This window comes from Hemiscyllium ocellatum, chromosome 31 (assembly GCF_020745735.1).
Source record: "Hemiscyllium ocellatum isolate sHemOce1 chromosome 31, sHemOce1.pat.X.cur, whole genome shotgun sequence".
NCBI lineage: Eukaryota > Metazoa > Chordata > Chondrichthyes > Orectolobiformes > Hemiscylliidae > Hemiscyllium > Hemiscyllium ocellatum.
In genome coordinates, this window is record NC_083431.1 from 7,328,542 (window position 1) to 7,348,495 (window position 19,954).

At 42.1% G+C, this 19,954-nt stretch overlaps 1 protein-coding gene across 2 annotated transcripts in view; it reads right to left on the reverse strand.

Moving 5' to 3' along the window:
* med13a (mediator complex subunit 13a) overlaps positions 1 to 19,954 on the reverse strand; it is a 232,041-nt gene that overhangs the window by 133,645 nt on the left and 78,442 nt on the right. For both annotated transcript variants that reach the window (XM_060847924.1, XM_060847923.1), the window contains exon 4: positions 18,384 to 18,467. In XM_060847924.1, coding sequence (XP_060703907.1) covers positions 18,384 to 18,467 — 84 coding nt within the window. The remainder of the gene's footprint in view (positions 1 to 18,383; positions 18,468 to 19,954) is intronic.

Genomic DNA, 19,954 nt, shown 5'->3' on the forward strand with positions numbered 1-19,954 from the left:
ATTGTACACTGGTCAACTAATTTTTGGGGTAGTATAGCAGAAATCAGTGAGCAAATATTTTTGATCCTTAATTGTCTACATTTATTGCATTTTTCTCAAGTCAATTTAATTCTTCTTTTTACCATATCCCTTGCTCACCTTACAATGCGAGTGCAAGGTGGTGATTTGCTTCTTGGTTTCAAACTAAATTTTTGTATTGGATGCAGCTGTACTGTTTGTTGCCGTGAATAAGTTTTTAACTTAAATGTTGAAGTAATACAAACATTGTGAACTCCGATTCTAAATCGGACAGGAAATCAGTGGTTGGAAAGACCTTTATGCATGGGAAAGAAGAAGTGAACAAGCAAATATGCACTGTACAGCACCTTGCATAACCTCAGGAAGGGCTTGCCAATATGCCCTGCTCTGTAGGGAAGACAAAAATAAATAGGCCTAAAAATTCTAAAAACAAAATTTGCATCAACTATCGGGGCAGCCCTGGCATTTGACAGGAACAGTGAACACCACACACCACAAGAGGCACTGGAATATAGATTTGCATATGTTATTAGCTTGCTGTTCATTCCCTTGGTACTCTTGTCACAGATTTACTTCTCAAAGATAAGATGAATTTCATGTTTATTTTTTCCACTTTGACCATCCGGGTCACATGGTGTCATATGTAGTCAAGCTTGATTTAAAGATTAAGATTTGTAATTATTACATTTGAAGTCACTTGTGTCAAAATGGGTGCAGACACAGATTTTGTGGCACACACATCCTACAGGGCCTAGTTTTTCTTAAGGAGCAGCGCTCTGAAAGCTAATGCTTCCAATTAAACCTGTTGGACTATAACCTGTTGTGATTTTTAACTTTGTACAGCCCAGTCCAATACCAGCATCTCCAAATCAAGGTGACATTATTGAGCTTCTTCCTTCAGGCTGCTGATCATAGAGCTCTCTGCGCACCTTCTGGAAGATGATCTCATTCTGCTCTGCAGAATGGACCTTGGACCAGAAAATAATCTTGGACTTCAAGGCAAACAGCAAAGTTTGTTGGCTGTTCATCTCCTGGAGATCCTCCTTGATATCCACCCTCATTGTCTGCAGCATAAGTTCGTTCTGCATGCTCTTCTGGAGTTTGGACAGTTTTGCTTGTATGTCTCACTATCTGAACATCTTTAAGGATGAAGAACCTCTTGATGCTCCATGAACCGTTTCTCACCAGTGCGCTGGAAACTCAACAATAGGTTGCACAATTCTCCAACCTGTGTAATCTAGAGTTCAACGTATTCAAGAATCAACAGATTCATGTTCAATTTCCACATTTCCTGCCGATCCGCTGGGCATCCTGTAGGCAGCAGTCAGCCAGAGCATTGATGGAACTGACAGAATGCTTGGGACACAACCAGGAAATCTATCCTTGAGTAGATAGACCCGTCTGGCTGTGACCAGGGGTATCGATGCTGTGCTGTCTGCAGGGGTGCTGAAGACATTGTGTAGCTTGACATCTTTAACCATTTCTCTCAGGAATCAAAGCATGACAGCCAATTTGCTCTCAGCCCTCCAGATCATCCAGCCACATCAATTGTGCAGCTGAGTCACTGGACAAATTAAAAGGTGTCTCCCCTGCTCTTTAAAACTCATGCCATAGGTCTGTTGCATTCACCTTAAAGTATTGAATTTAATTCCTAATCTGAAATACAGTATTGCTTTTCTATTTCAGTGGGGGATGATGTTGGAGATGGAGATTGTGCAAGTGTGTGCCCTCGACAAAAACAAACATTCAAAAATTTACATGTCATTAAGATTTACTCTTAGCTTTCCAATGTAACAGTACTTCTAATAATACCTTTACAACAGGATCAACAAGCATTTTCTTATCACTTTTTTAAATCCTTCAGAGGATGTGGATATCACTGGCAAGGCCAGAATTTATTACCCATCCCTAATTGCCCAGAAGGCAGTTAAGAGTCAACCACATTGCTTTGGGTCTGCAGTCACGTGTAAGCCAGATCAACTGGGGGCAGCAGTTTCCTTTCCGAAAGGACATTAGTGAATCAGATGGTTCTTCCCTGAAAACTGACAGTTTCATAGTCATCATTACACTCTTAATTCTAGATATTTGATGAAATCAAATTCCACAAATTTCCATTCAAACCATATGGCCAGAGCATATGTTCAGTTTCTGGATTAGTCTCGTGATAATCATCGGGACTAGGCTAGCACCTCCCCAAATATAATAACCTCCTCTACCAAATCTGTCTCTGAAGATATTCCTCAGGAATTGCACATATCTGGTTGATTAAACTCTTCAGTCCTGATAAATCCAGCTGTGAATGGTAGGATCAAGTAAATTCCTAACTGAAGGAAGCTTCACTAATATTCCAATACTGAATGATGACAGTCAATGCATCAGTGCAGAAGACAAGGCCGAGCCATTTCCATTTCTGCCTGAAGGTGGTTGCAAAGCAATGATTCACCGCAGCCCATTCTTGAGGTTCCCAGCATTACAGATTCACTCCACTTGACATCAAGAAATGGCTGAAAATACTGGATAATGCAAAGGTTATTGGTCCCAAAAACATTGCAGTAATTATGCTGGAGATGTGAAGACACAACACTAGCACTAGAGAAAAAGTACTAGAGAAAATAAATCAGACTAAAAGCCAATAAATCTCACGGGCCTGTAGAGTTCCACCTGAAGATTTTAAAAAGGTAGTAGTTACAGATAGTAGATGCATTGGTAATAAGCTTCCAAGAATCTTTAGATTCTGGAAAAGTCCCAAAGGATTAGAAAACTGCCAATATAATATCTTTATTCAAGAAAAGAGCCAAAACTAGTAACAACAGATGACTGACCGGTCACTGGGAAAACATTTAGAGTCTATTATGAATGATGCAATAGCGCAAATGTAATCAAGCAGAGTCATCATGGCTTCATGAGGAGCAAATCATGCCTGACTAATTTACTGGATTTTTTTTTGATGAAGTAACAAGCAGCATAAATAAGAAAACAATGAACTTAATATATTTGGATTTCTAATAGGGGCTCAATTAGGCATCACACAAAATCTACTTCTAAGAGTCAGTGGTGTTGGGCGTGGAAAATTTTCATGGATAGAGGATTGACTAACATTTTTATCTCTGCACCCTGCAGGCTTCCTGCCTCTATTCCTGATGAAGGGCTTTTGCCCGAAACGTCGACTTTCTTGCTCCTTGGATGCTGCCTGACCTGCTGTGCTTTTCCAGCATCACTCTAATCCAGACTCGGGTTTCCAGCATCTGTAGTCCTCGTTTTTATCTAACTAATAGAAGAGAGAGTTGGGATAAAATGAGCACCCTCAGGATGGCAACCTTAATCTTGTGGAGTACCACAGGAATCAGTGCTAGTGCCAATTATTTACAGTAAATCCCTTGTATCTGAGAAATCACGAATCAAGAGTTTGCCTGCCCACACCGAAAAATAACCAAAATCAATATCCACAGAAAAAACAATCACACATATTCAAAACATTTTAAAACCATTTTAACTTATTTTTAAACAAGCTCTGCATTTGAGAATGTCATCATTCAAGAAGGTTCTCAGGAGCAGAACCCTCACTTTACAGAGGAATGACTAAAAATTTATTTTAAAGACGCAGATCACAGACATTAATGAACAATTGCCAAGTTTAAGAATGATATAAAATAGCTCGGAAATCAGGTATATACAGGTAGAAGATCCTTTATCCGAACATCCAAAAATCAAAGAGCTCTGAAATCCAAAGATATCGCTCTGTCGAGCATGGCCAAGCACGTTCTTAGAAGTCTGTGTCTCCAGTAACATTTTTTAAAATTTCACCATTAAAATGTCACTATTTTGACATGCGAAAAATTCTGAATTCCGAAAAACAACCGGTCCAGAGCATTTTGGATAAAGGATCTTCTACCTGTATTATAACAGGAAAAGATGGGAAGGCAACAAAGGACAATGACACAGTCCACAGACGCACGTAATAGATTAAGCAAAGGGCAAAAACTTGGCAGCTGAAATGAGAAAAAAATGTGAGGTTATGCACTGTAACAGGAAGAGTAGCAGAGATGATTATTATTTAGATAGGAAAGTTGCAGCCCAGGTGCATTATCACAAAAAATTGCACCAAGATGATAAAAGGGAAGACAAACTGACAAATCAGACATATTCCCCCCCCCTCATTTGTCAGCATTCTGCAGAAACAGTTTCCTCCGGAATATTCTGGTCCATGCCTCCTCCTTTCCCAACACCTCCACACACTGCCAAGAGACCTTCTCATACAATCATAGGTGTATTCATCTGCCCATTTACCTTCTTCAAACCAAGGCCCCAGACATAACTTCCAGGTGAATCAATTTACCTGTTATTTCATGCAATCGAGTCCACTGTATTCATTGTTCACAGTCTAGTCTCTGCTGCAACAGAGACACGAAATACAGACCGGGTTACCACTTTGCAGACTTGCGTTCTGTCCGTAACAATAACCCAGAGCTTCCAGTTACCTGCCACTTCAACACACCATGTTAAGACCATAAGACCATAGACATAGGAACAGAAATTAGGCCATTGAGCCCAGAGTTGCTCTGCCATTCAACCATGGCTAATAAGTTTCTCAACCCCATTGTCCTGCTTTCTCCCAATAATCTTTGATAATCAAGAACCTATCTCAGTCTTAAAATATACTCAATGATCCGGTCTCCACATAGAAGGAATTCTTTCTCTGGCTGAAGAAGTTTCTCCGTATCGCCATTCTAAAAAGTCTTCCCTTTACTCTAAGGCTGTGTCCTCAGATCCAAGTCTCTCCTACCAATGGAAACATCTTCCCAATTTCTATTCTGTCCAGGCCATTCAGAATTCTGTATGTTTCAATTAGGTCCCACCAATGCCTTATAAACTCCATTGAGTTTAGACCCAGAGTCCTCAAATGTTCAGCTTTTCATTCCTAGGACCGTTCGTGAATCTCCTCTGAACACACTTCAAGACCAGTACATCCTCCCAGAGATATGGGACCCAAAGCTGCACACAATACTCTGAATGTGGTCTGACCAGAGCCTTATAAAGCTTCAGAAGTACATCCCTGCTTTTATATTCAAGTTCTCTCAAAATAAATATCATTGCATTTGCCTTCCTAAATACTGGCTCAACTTACAAGATTACCTTGAGACAATCCTGTACTAGAACTCCCAAGTCCCTTTGTACTTCAGACTTTGAATTCTCCATTTAGAAAATAGTCCATGCCTCTATCCTTCCTACTGACATGCATGACCTCACATTTTCCCACGATGTACTCCACCTGCCACTTTTTTTGCCAACTCTCCTAACCTGTCAAATGCTTCTGCAGCCTCCCCGCCTCCTCAGTACTAGCTGTCCTTCTATCTATCCTTACATCATCTGCAAACTTAGCCAAAATGCCCTCAGTCCATCTAGATTATGGATAAAGTGAAAAGTTGTAGTCCCAACACTGACCCTTGCGGAACACCACTTGTCACCGGTTTTATTCCACTTCGGCTTTTGACCAGAGAGCGAAGTTTCTATCCATGCTAGCACCTTGCCTCTAACACCACAGGCCCTTATCTTACTCAGTAGCCTCCTGTCTGGCAACTTGTTGAAGTCCAGGTAGATAACATCCATTGGTTCTCCTTGGTCTAATCTGCTTGTTACATATTCAAAGAATTCTAGCAGATTTGTCAGGCGGGCTGAAACCATGCTGACTCTGCACTATTTTACCTACATACTTCCATGTATTCAGAAATCTCATCCTTCAAGATGGATTCCAGGATCTTACCCATGAGGGGGAGTTAGGCTAATTGGTCTGTAATTTTGTCTTCTGCCTCACTCCCTTTTTAAACAGGGGTATTACGTTTGTGATTTTCCTGTCCTCTGCACACCTCCCTGATTCTAGTGATTTCCTGGAAGATCTCCTTTAGATTTCTCTGATGTAATCCATCTGGCCCAGGTAATTTATCCATCTTCAGGCCATTCAATTTTCTAGTACCTTCTCCTTGGTGATGGCAACCATACTCAGCTCTGCCCCTTCATTGCCTTGAATTTTTGGGGAAATTACTCATTTCTTCCACTTGAAGACTCAGGCGACTGACTGTGTGGAGTTTGCACGTTCTCCCCGTGTGTGCGTGGGTTTCCTCCGGGTGCTCCGGTTTCCTCCCACAGTCCAAAGATGTGCGGGTCAGGTGAATTGGCCATGGTAAATTGCCCATAGTGTTAGGTAAGGGGTAAATGTAGGGGCATGGGTGGGTTGCGCTTTGGCAGGTCGGTGTGGACTTGTTGGGCCGAAGGGCCTGTTTCCACACTGTAAAGTCTAATCTAATCTAGTCTAATCTAATCTTAACAAAAAAAAAGACTGACGCGAAGTAATTATTCAGTTCCTCAGCCATTTCTTTGTTCCTGATTCTATCTTCTTTTTTTCAATTTGCAGAGCAAATTCAATCATGTCATGATCACTGTTTTTTTGAATATTTCCATGCCAACATTTCTGTCACAGGACTGATGCAACGTTCCAGCAAGCCTCAGCACAAGCTCAAATTACAGCATTTCATTTCACCTTGGAACCCTGCAACCTCTGGAACTCAATTTTTTTGCCATATTCCGTCTTTTTTTTTTAAAAAACTATCCACTCCACACTGTCCAGTTATGATATGACCAGAAATCACATGACAGCAGACGATAATCCAACAGGTTTGTGTGAAATCACAAGCTTCTGGAGCGCTGCTTCTTCTTCAGGTGAAGTCTGAAGCTGAAGTCAGGTATCCACCCCAGTCCAACACTGGCATCTTCACATCTTGTTATGACATGCATTGCTTTTCACACAGCTAACCAACTCTCAAAACTAGTATCATATAACATGGTTTACATTCAGCACAGATTATCTATTTTCTGCTACACTCAGCTCTCATTATCACTTATTCAGCTTCTCTTTTGTCCCGGCTTGCCATCCATAATCCCCCTGTTTATCTACCCCTTTCACACATCTCTTTCTCAGCTAAATCTCCACTTATCTACTCACCTCTCCTGCTGTGAATGGGTTTTGTCCCCTTATCTAAGCAAAGATATACTGGCATTTCAGGCAATTCATAAAAACATAAGAACTAGGAACAGAAGTAGGCCATCTGGCCCTTGGAGCCTGCTCCACCATTCAGTAAGATCATGGTTGATCTTTTCATTGACTCAGGAGCCACTTACCCACACTCTCACCATAACCCTTGCCTCCTTTATTGTTTAAAAAAATCTACCTTAGCTTTAATAACGTTTACTGAAGTACTGTCAACTACTTCACTGTGCATTCAATTCCATAGATTTACAACCTTCTGGGTGAAGAAGTTCCTTATTAATTCAGTCCTAAATCTGATCCCTCTAATCTTGAGGCTATGTCCTCTTGTCCTAGTTTCACCTGCCAGTGGAAACTCCTCTTTACTTCTGTCTTAGCTATTCCCTTCATAATAGTATGTTTCTATAAGATCCCCCCTCATCCTTCTGAATTCCAATGAATATAACCCCAGTCTACTTAGTCTCACCTCATTAGCCAAGCCTCAACTCCAAAATCAACCTCGTGAACCTCCTCTACACTCCCTCCAGTACCACTACATCCTTTCTCAAGTAAGGAAACCAAAACTGCATGCAGTACTCCAGGTGTGGCCTCACCAGCACCTTGTACAGCTGCAACATAACCTCTCTGCTTTTAAACTCGATCCCTTTAGCAATGAAGGGCGAATTTCCATTTGCCTTCCTAATTACTTGTACCTGCAGACCAAACTTCTGAGATTCATGCACAAGGACACGCAGGTTCCTCTGCATAGCAGCATGCTGCAACTTTTTACCATTCAAGTAATAGTCCCTTTTACTGTTATTCCTACCAAAATGAATGACTTTGCATTCATTAACATTGTGTTCCATCTGCCAAATGTTTGCCCACTTACTAACGTTCCTGTGCAAAAAGTTTCACAGTCCTCTAGGCACTTTGCCTGCCACTCACTCATCTTAGTGTCATCTGCAAACTCTGACACCCTACACATGGACCCCAAATCCAAATCATCTATATAAATTCATAAAAGGTTCACTAGGCCAACTCCACATATGGAAATATTTTCTAATGAGGGTGAATAGGTTGGGCCTGCACTCATTGACATTTAGAAGAATAACGTTTAAGCAATATTAAAACATAGGAGATTCTGAAGTTAAATGCAAAAAAATGGTTTCTCCTTGGGGGAAGGGTCAAGGACCAGAGGGCATGATCTCAGAGTAAGACGTCACGCAACTAAGACATGAATTTTTTTTCCTATCAGAGGATAGCAAGTCTATAGAATTCTTTACTATGAGTTAGTAAAAGTTCTTCAAGGCTTATTGAGGAAAATGGAGTAGAGGATTATCAGATTAGTCATGACCTCATCGAAAGGCAGAGTTGACGCAATAGGGCAAAATTTTCTACTTCTGCTCGAACATTTTAGTCTTATATAAATCCTGTAGCTACAAGAACAGGTCAGAAGGTAGGAGTTCTGTGGCAAGTGACTCACCACCTGCCTCCCAAATGTCTGCCCACCATAAGGCATTCAAAAATCTTAACACCATCCAGGACATGAGTGGTGGTGGAAAAGCACAGCAGGTCAGGCAGCATCTGAGAAGCAGGAAAATCGACATTTCGGGCAAAAGCACTTCATCAGGAATAACCGGCCATTCATGATGAAGGGCTATTTTCCCAAAACATCAATTTTCCTGCTCCTTGGATGCTGGCTGGCCTGCTGTGCTTTTCCAGCACCATTCTAATCTTGACTCTAATCTCCAAAACCCACTTCTGCCTACCACCCAGGATACAGCAGCTCATTTTACTGATATCCTATCCACCTTCAATAATCATTCCCTTCACCATCAGTGCATATCAAGATACACTTGAGCAACTCACCCAGGCACTTTGACAGTACATTGCAAACTGCTGATCTCTACAACCTCCAATGACTAAGGTCAGCAGATGCACAGAAATATCACCACCTACAGCATCTCTCCAAAGCCACGTACCACCCTGACTTATAACTATATCACCGCTCATTCACAGTCACTGACTCAACATTGCAGGAACTCACTTTCTAACCACAAAGTGGGCTGTCCTGTATCCAAAGGACTGCAATGGCTCAAGACTACAGATCACTCCTACTTTCTCCTAGGCACTAAGGGATGGGCAATAAGTGCTTGTAACCTCGTAGATAGGCTTTTCTATTAACAGCTTAAAGGACCTAACTTTAATTTTTCTGTCTTCATATTAAAGTACAAGGAAATATGGCTTGTGCAATTTTTGCTTTTAAAACAATCCAGCTGGAACAGCAATTTCCTCCCCCATTACAGTTGGCTAGTCTTGCAAAACGAGCACAGCAAACAGCAACTTAAATTATGCACAAAAACTGGCATTTGTATAGGAGCTTTAACGTAGTAAAAACATCTCAAGCACTTAAATTCCCCGTAAACAAGACATATGAGGTGCAGCTTTCTCACCATGGTTTGAGGGACTACACCTGACTGTGCCATACAATCGTAGGGCTTCAAGATTGTGGTGCCGGAAAAGCACAGCAGGTCAGGCAGCATCCAAGGAGAAGAGTCGACATTTCAGGCAAAAAGCCTTCATCAGGAAAGAGGAAGATGAGGTGTCCTTTCTCCAGGTATCAGATGGTTAGGATGGCGATGGAGGAGGCCCAGACCTGCATACTCTTGGCGGAGTGGGAGGGGGAGTTGAAGTGTTCAGCCACGTAGCAGTGGGGTTGGTTGGTGCAGATGTCCTTAAGATGTTCCCTAAAGCACTCTGCGAGTAGGCGTCCTGTCTCCCCAATGTAAAGGAGACCGCAGAAGGAGCCATGGATTCAGTAAATGAGATGTGTGCAAGTTCAGGTGAAACTCTGATGGATGTGAAAGGCTCCTTTGGGGCCTGGGACGGAGGTGAGGAGAGAGGTCCGGGTGCAGGTTTTGCAATTCCTGCGGTGGCGTTGGGGGGGCGGGGGGGGGGGTGGACCTGACGAGGGAGCCACGGAGGGAACGGTCTTTAGAGAAAGCGGATAGGGGTGTGGAGGGAAATATATATCTCTAGTGGTGGGGTCCATTTGTAGGTGGCGGAAATGGCAGAGGATGATGCGATGTATATGGAGGTTGATGGGGTGGAAGGTGAGGACCGGGGGTTTCTGCCCTTGTTGCAGTTGGAGGGGTGGGTTTCGAGGGCGGAAGTGCGGGAAATGGATGAGATGTGCTCAAGGGCATCAACCATGCGGGAGGGGAAATCGCAGTCTTTAAAAGGAGGTGACCATCTGGTGTGTTCTGTGGTGGAACTAGTCCTCCTGGGAGCAGACCACCCCCTCCACCCCCGTTCAAGGCCCGAAGCAGCCTTGCACATCCATCACAGTTTCACCTGAACTTCCACACGTCATTACTGTATCCATTGCTCCCAATGCGGTCTCCTTTACATTGGGGAGACAGGACACCTACTCGCAGAGCACTTCAAGGAACATCTCCGGAACACCCGCATCAACCGACCCCACTGCCCGTGGCCAAACACTTCAACTCCCGCTCCGCCAAAGACATGCAGGTCCTGGGCCGCCTCCACATTACTCCCTAACCACCCAACGCCTGGGGAAAGAATGTCTCATCTTCCGCCTAGAGACCCTCAACCCCATGGCATCAATACGGATTTCACCAGTTTCCTTAGTGCCCCTCCCCCTACCTTATCCCAGATCCAACCTTCCAACTCGGTACCACCCTCATAGTCTGTCCATCCTCCTTCCCACCTATCCGCTCCACCCTCCCCTCTGACCCATCACCAATACCCCCACCTCGATCTACCTATCGCCCGCTCAGTTAGCTTCCCCCCATACCCACCCCACTCCCATTTATCTCACCACCCTCTCTGCTCACAACCTCTTTCCTGAAGGGCTTTTGCCTGAAACATCGACTCACCTGCTCCTCAGATGCTGCCTGACCTGCTGTGCTTTTCCTATCCCATATTCTCTATTCTTATCTCCAGCATTTGCAGTCCTCACTTTCATCTAATCTTAGGGCTTCACCATTCACAAGTTGTTGTATTTCCTCTGTCCTATGCTAATTACTAAACAACTTTAGGCTTTGAAGATGTCTCCTCTTGCATTCAAGCTTTCTAACTGTAACAAGTGATTTTCTTTCCTAAAGAAAGTAGCATTCAGTGTACTGACAGAAAAATGAATCAAAAATTTACATGAGGCACCGGAATGATATGGCCGAGTGGACTGTTTGGATACTGAGTCATGTAGAACAGAAAGCAATAAGTTTTGATACCACATCTCAATTAACGTCAGCTGGGATTTGCCCAGCATTTGAAGCAGTTTATTATTTTCCATCACCAAAATAAGATTTATCCTAATTTCTATCCACTAAGCTTCAGTTTCCTCAAACCAACACTGCTCTACCTTCTGTACTGGGTCTTCATGCTTTAATTTCTCCTTGTAAGCTAGGAGGAGTAGGAGGGTGTTGTGGTCTGATTTTTCAAAACGCAGGATGGAATGGTTGGCATTTTTTATGGTTGTGGGGCAATGGTCAAGGATGTTCAGACCTCTGATGGAACAGGTCATGTGTTGGTGGAATTTTGGTTCCACATTCTTGAGGTTGACTTGATTGAAGTCACCAGCTACAACGAACAAGGCTTTGGGTGTATTCTGCCTCAAAATTATTTATAGCACTGTATACTTTGTTAAGTGTACTATTCACTTGTGCATGGGGTGGTATTAGATCACTGTCAGGACAGCGATGCTGAACTTGCGGGCAAATAGTATGAACAGCATTTCACTGTTAAATATTCTACAGAGCAGTGACTTGCCAGGGTGACCATGTCTGAGCACCAGAAAGTGTTAATCAAGAGGTAAATCCCACAGCTCCTTGCTATGTCAGAGGATACTCCTACTCCTCAGATTCTGCCTGACCTGCTATGCTTTTCGAGCACCACTAATCTAGACTCAGATTTTCAGCATCAGCAGTCCTCACTTTTGCCATGTCTGAGGATGCTGAGCAGTCCATTCAGTGAATGAAGGAGCCCTCAGGTCGTAAGGCGCACACGGTCAGGTGATGAGGAAACCAAGAGGGAAACACAGACTTGACCTCATACTTCCCAACCTACTGGCTACTGATGCATTTGTCCATGACACTATCAGTAAGAACGACCACTGCACAGCCCTTGTGGAGACAAGTTCCTGCCTTCACATTGAGAATGATCTCCATCATATTGTGTACTGCTATCACCGTGCCAAATAGGACAGACTTCAAACTGAGCATCCATGAAACACTGTGGGCCATGAACAGCAGCAGAACTGTACTCCAGCTAAATCTGTAACCACATCGCCTGGCATTACCCCCACTCAACCATTACGCCAAGGGATCAACCCTGGTTCAATGGACAGTGCAGGAGGTCAGGGCAGGAGCAGCACCAAGCATGAATGTAGAGGTGTTGTCAACCTGGTGAAGACTAACCTGCATGCAAAACACCATAGGAGCAAGTGATAAGACATAGCTAAGCGATGCCATAAATCAGAGGATCAGATCTATGCTCTACAGTCCTGCCACATCCAGTCAGGAATGGTGGTAGACAATTTAACTCACTGGAGAAGGTAGCTCCACAAGTATTCCCATCCTGAATGATGGAAGAACCCAGCACATCACTGCAAAAGTTAAGGCTGAAACTTTCGCAATCTTCAGTCAGAAGTGCTAAGTGGATGATCCATCTCAGCCTCCTCCAGTGGTCTGCTGCATTACAGATCCCAGTCTTCAGCCATTTCAATTCACTCCACTTGACATCAAGAAATGGATGGATACACTGGATACTGAAAAGGCTACGGGCCCTGACAACATTCCGGCAATAATACTGAAGATGTGTGCTCCAGAACTGGTCACTGCCCTAGCCAAGCTGTTCCAGCATAGTTACGACACTGACATCTATCCAACAATGTGGAAAATTACCCAGGTATGTCCTACACAAAAAAGCAGGACAAATCCAACACAGTCAATTATCATCCCATAAGTCTACTCTCAATTACGAGTAAAGTGATGGAAGGGAACATCAAGCACACCTGCTCAGCAATGCCGGATTTTGGTTCTGACAGAACCACTCAGCTCCAAACCTCATTACAGCCTTGATTCAAACAAGGATAAAAGAACTAAATTCCAGAGGTTAGGTGAGAATGACAGACTTTGACATCAAAGCTGCAATCGACCAAATGTAACATCAAGCCCCCCCCCACCCCCAGCAAAACTTAAATCAAAATGGTATTGAGGGGCAAACTCTGATGGTTGTGAGTCATACCGACATATAGGAAGGTGGTCATGTCTGTTGGAGGTCAGGCATCTCAGCGCCAAAACATCCGTGCAGGAGTTCCTCAGGATAGTGTCCTATCTTCAGCTTCTTCATCAATGATGTTTAGAAGTGCGAATGCTCGCCAATGACTATATAATGTTCAGCACCATTCATGACTCCTCAGATACTGAAGCAGTCCATGTTTAAATCCATCAAGATCTGGACAATGTCCAGGCTTGGGTTGAAAAGTAACATTTGTGCCATATAAATGCCATGCTATGATCATCGTTGAAAATGCGTTGCTGGTTAAAGCACAGCAGGTCAGGCAGCATCCAAGGAATAGGAAATTCGATGTTTCGGGCATAAGCCCTTCATCAGGAATCCTGATGAAGGGCTTATGCCCGAAACGTCGAATTTCCTATTCCTTGGATGCTGCCTGACCTGCTGTGCTTTAACCAGCAACGCATTTTCAACTGTGATCTCCAGCATCTGCAGACCTCATTTTTTACCCGATGCTATGATCATCACCTATAAGAAACAATTTAACCACCACCCCTTGACATTCAATGGTGTAACATCATTGAATCCCCTACCATCAACCTCCTCATGGTTATCATTAACCAGAAACTCAAATGGACTCAGCACATAAGGAATGGCTACAACAGCAGGTCAGATATTAGGAATACCGCAGCGAGAAACTCACCTCCTGACACCTCAGAGCCTGTTCACCATCTACAAGGCACAAGTCGGAGTGTGATGGAATACTCCCCACTTGTTCCAACAACATTCAAGAAGTTTGACACCATCCAGGACAAAGCATGCCATATCCAAAAGCATCCACTTCCTCCACCACTGAGGTTTAGTGGAAGCAGCGTGTACTATCTACAAGATGCACAATAAAAATTTGCCAAAGATCCTTAAACAGCACTTTCAAACCCACAATCACTTCCACCTAGAAGGACAAGCGCAGCAGTTACTGGGGACACCACCAAGGTCCCCTTCAAGTCACTTATCCCAACTTGGAAATAAACTGCCATTCCTTCACTGTCGCTGGGTCAAAATCCTGGAATTCCCTCCCTAACGGCATTGTGGGTCAACTCACAGCAGGTGGGCTGCAGCAATTTAAGATGGTGGTGAGCTGCCTTCTCATGGGCAACTAGAAACCGACAATATACGCCAGCCAGCCGGCGACACCCACATCCCAAAAATGAATGTGTTTAAAAACTCCTTTTGTTTCAGCCAAAATTAATCATAACTCTGAATTGTTTGATCTTTTTGAATAATTGCATTATTGGCAAAATTCCATTTTTCTAAGTTATTTCAACATTTCTTGTGAAATGTTACAATACAGACATAATGAAAACTGAAATTTTACAAGTTGAAACCAAGGCAAGATGAGCTAAATTTCAACCGATCTGTATGACATTCTTTCAAGTAGATTTGACGGAACAAGAACAGATGCCATAAAACCACGAACAAAAATTTGAGATCAACAACAACTCCAAATAGAGCACACACAAATACATATGATCACGTACACCACAATAGCAAGCACTATATCCATTCCACCCTGGTGTAAAGACACATTTAAGTAACAGAGTCATTCCAATTCTGTTGGAATTTTCTATAAATCAATTATATTTTAAGAATCTTCGGTCACAATACTAAAGGAAGGCCGAAACAATCCAGAGTGACCATACTCTGTAGTTTTAGTCAGTCTGTTGGTTAACACTGAACTAAGAACCATTTGAAAACAATCATTTTATCTTTCTGTCTCAAAAGGACAAGGAATCAGAAAACAGCATTTGACCAATGAGTCTACTACTTTAGAGACCATGAACTTACAAGAGGGTGTAACCCACCCAAAGCACAAGGAAAAGTAAATGCAATTCATTTGTCATTCCAGCAGGTAATCAACCTATTCATTCCCATCAATTCTCAAGTGCTGTCAAAAGCTTTGAAATTTCAGTTCACAAAACAATATTTCCACAACAAAGTTTGTTTTAGCCAGCAGTAGACATATACTATAAATCACCATAACCATTGACAGCACCAGTCTTAAAGCTACAAAAAAGTTCTCATCTCAGCAGTGTCCTCTCAAGAGTTACCACTATTGAAGATGCCCTTGCGAGATCCAAGATAGCGGCGACTCAGCAAGTCTGAGTTTACAGTGCTCTTCCCAAAACCTGGGTAAAGTGAGTTACTCACCCCCACCACACTTACCAAACCATCCAAAAAAATTTTCTAACCTTAATTAGCTGTTTACTATTATATTTAAGCAGTTTAATATTAAGTGGATAATGAGTAAACCAAAGGGATCCCGCAGCTCTCAGAAAACAAAGACCCCTCCCCCACCCTCCTCTCCTCCTCCGGCTGCAGCTGATGTAAAAACAGGCCTTGGAGATGATTGCCAGGCTGGAAACGACACTCGTCAATTTCATCACAGAATCCAGACAGAGATGGAATGCATTCGAAGAAAAGTTACAAAAGCACAGCGAGGCTATTGAGGAATTACAGGGCCGAGTGAAGGGGGCGGAGCTAAAGGCCACGACCTCCGAGGCTGCAGCACAAACAGCTGCAGAACAGGTGCGAGCTCTGGAGCAGAGAGTCCGGGCCTTTGAAATCTACATGGATGACCTGGATAATAGAAATCGGAGAAAGAATATCCGTCTTCTGGGCCTCCCTGAACAAGAAGAGAAGGGACAGTTAGCAGTATTTCTGGAGCGATGGCTGCCCCAGCTTTTAAACCTGGGGGCTGAAACTGACCGGGTAAGGGTGGAGTGGGCCTACCGGGTCGCAGTACGCGGATCTGGCCCAAACCAGCGCCCACGCCCGGTCCTGTTCCGGCTGCAGAGTTATAGGGAGAGGCAGATACTCCTGGATGCCTCCAGAAAGCTTGGAAAGGATCCTAAAGCTATGATTCATGAAGGATCCAAGATTATGTTATTTCAGGACTTCTCCCCGGCTTTGGCACGAAGGAGGAAGGCGTTTGATGAGGTGAAGAAATGTCTAAGGAACTTAAATATTCAATACACCTTACGCTACCCAGCGACGTTATGCTTTAACCACGAAGGATCAGAGTATAATTTTAGATCACCAGAAGAGGCTAAGGAACTTTTAGACTCGTTTAAATAAATCGTAAGAGACAATTTAATGTTGGCTTGCCTCTTCCACACTCCGTGGGGAGAAATGGATACTTTACTTTACTTTTGCTTCTGGGAGCAGGGTTGTCTTCCCTTGCTATTTTATGTTATTATACTTAACTGTAATTTGTTGGAGTTGTAATTTTATAGTTATGTGTGTTTGTACGTGGCATTGATGCTATCAGATATACTCAGGTATGGGTGGGGAGGGGTGGGGGCGGGGCGCTCACTGTTAACTCTAGCTCGGTATTATATCTAAATCCTATTAAGGAGCGCCCGGGTCAAGGGTGGGACACTGTTTGGGAGAGGATATGGTGGACCTTTAGAAAGGAAGTAAGGCCCCCTGAGAATAAGGGGGAGGATCTCCATTCAAACATGTTTTATTTTTTTTTGTTCTTATTGTTTGGAAATAGTTTCCTTTTTATTATACTGTTATGAGTGTATTAGAGAACATTTTTTCTTGTTTGAAGGATGTAAGTGACTCAACTATACACTCTGGATAATTGTGGATTAGATTAGTAGTTAACTGAGTTTCATTGTTTTTCTTTCTTCTTTAGTATCATTCCTTTGAATTTTGATGATTATGTATTTAAGATCTATTTTTATATTAATTTTTGTGCTTGAAAGTTCTGTTTATTTTTGTAAATCTGTCAAAATATTAAATTTCTAATAAAAATATCTTTAAAAAAAAAAGATGCCCTTGCACACATCCAGGAAACAGGTTCTATCTAGTCTGGAGGAGAAAAAGTGAGGACTGTAGATGCTGGAGATCAGAGCTGAAAATGTGTTGCTGGAAAAGCACAGCAGGTCAGGCAGCATCCAAAGAGCAGGAGAATCGAAGGGTTCATGCCCAAAACGTCGATTCTCCTGCTCTTTGGATGCTGCCTGACCTGCTGCGCTTTTCCAGCAACACATTTTCAGCTCTATCTAATCTGGAAGCAGCATGGCATTAAGCATGCTTCCTATCCTGCCGTATTACACAGAATCCTGGGTATGCTACAGATCAAAAGTTTGGAATGTTTCCAAAAAAACATCAAAGGTCCAGATTAAAAATTCACTGGCAGGACAAAATCACAAATAAAGAAGTCCTCAATCATGCTTGGCTCAGCAGATTGGAAATCACCTTCCAGAAAACAGAACTTAGAAGGCAAATCATATTTCCTATATGGCTGATTACAGAATCCCCAAGCAGAACTGGCTCAGGTCAAACATCAAGGTTAGTTAAGAGTCATGCAACATCTCCCACTGCAGACCAACCCTTTCAGAGAACACTACCACAGAAGACAAGCAGCATATTTCAAGTACCATCTACATCAAACTTGCTACACCCAATATGTCCAAAGGAAAGACAGAAGTGGTGCAGCTGCAGCAACTCCCCAGTTGTAAACATGCCAGTTGTAAACATGCTGATGCCACACCAGCTACCACATGGACCAAAAGATGATGAAACTATTTCTAGCTTTAACTCTGTCGATCAAGTCCAGCACAATCTATATCAGATTTTCTATCGACAGCATTCTGAAGATGTGGGTTTTTTCCCCTTCTTGGCTCAAGTTTTCAAATTCCTGACTGAATAAGTGGTAGATGACGACCAACTCTTGAGGAAATCATCCACATCACCAAGAGAGGGAAACAGTAGTCCATTACAATTCAAGAGGCCCACAATGTTTAGAATGCTTTTGAATTCAAGGAATGAAAAATGTGTGCGCTAACAGGCAAAGAAGAAATAACTCATCTAGGACTAAAAGGTTAGATTTAACCTGATACTGTGAAGACTACAGAAATCAGCAATGTCCAGATTCAAATAAGCAATCTGGAAAAGCATAAAGAAATGTAGAAATTTCAGCACAAAGCTAAGTCGATAGATGCAAAATATCAAACTCAAGGACTTCAAAGATTTACATAAAAACATAAAATAGCCCTGCTGCAAGAATCACCATTCTTACCTTTTGTTCACCGGTTTCTCGTCTTTTTCATATGGTTTCACAAACCACTTTCCAATTCGCACAAAGTTCCTGTTCAACAAGCACCTTTAAAGAAAGAAAGGGAACACAAAGTTGTGGATCAAAAAGTATCTGAACTGTAACACTGGGAAATTTCTTCAAGATACCACATGTATGAAAACCATTTTTCTACAAAGGAATAACACAAGAAATTCAATAATGTCAGGTGAACTCCTGCTCAACCTGTCAAGTTTATTACACAGACATTATTTAACAACTAACCATTCCCTTTAGAAAGGGAGACCTAAAACACATTTAATTCAAGTTCTCATTTACTTTCATGTGGCAAATTCCTTAGAATGGTTCAAATGTTTCACGGAGAGAACGAAAGACAAAAGTCAAGGAAGTGTTGCAAAACGAAAACGAATGAATGATTGTAAAAATGTTATTTAACATTCACTTCGGAGTCCCTTCATTTGACCATTCTGCTTCAAATTAAGACAACTTAGCATGCTATTTAATTGATTTAAATGCACACAATAGACTGAAAAGCTTTCACGAATATATGCAATCACTTTTACTTGTTTTAGTTTGTCAGCTTCTCAAAAACTTCACATTATATCTTAACAAAATATATTATAAAATGTTCAACAGGTGGTGTAGACTGACAGTTGCAAATTAAGGTGGCCAGAGGATGATCTTGTTCACTTATTTTAATGATTTTCTCAAACTGTAGATTTGTGATTTTTATTTTTCAAACTAACAATCAGGCTACAGAGGCAAGATCTTAAATAATTTCAGTTTAAGGCAGCATATGCTGGGATTGGATAGGGACTAGGAATCCTAGGTACTTAGAGGTTTTCTGTCATTTCAATAGTTACTGCTTCAAGTTGCCTGCACGGCAACTTGTTTTCAAGATGTGCTACCATAAGAGCAATTTAAAAAGAAAAGACAGACAGCATTTCCTCAGAAAATGAACATTTGTGTTTCTCATGATCTTTTCACTACAGAAAAAAATTCCTATAATTGTATGTTGTTATGCCACGTTAAAACTCTGAACAAATTGCATAAGAAAGGGAGTATACAGCAATTTCCCCAAGGGCAAATCACACTTTTAAAGTGCATCAGTTGGGCTACCTATGCACTGCAAAGCACAAAGTGCAGAAAGGCAGAAGAAAAACTTCTTCCAATGGGGGGAAAAGATCATTGAGTGTTGGCAGAGGATAAATTGCTTGCTTATGAGCAGTGTCCAGTGAAAATAATTGCAGAAAATTACTCAAAGACAGATTGTAAATTCACAATGTGAACAACTTTTGAAATTGGATATTAACAGCTCGCTCTAACCACTGGAACTAATACAACATATAGGACTGATAAATCAGAATATAAATAGAGACATTTAATATGCAATAACTTCAAAGTTACAGCATAAGTAGCCAAAATAATTTGAAGCCAGGCCTGACATCAGTACAGTGCCTTCATTCTATGTGAAAGACTTTCCTGCTTAAAAGAATAAATTTAGCCCATTGAACAACCATTAGCTTATTGGTGTATAAACTGTCCCCTCTTCTGAA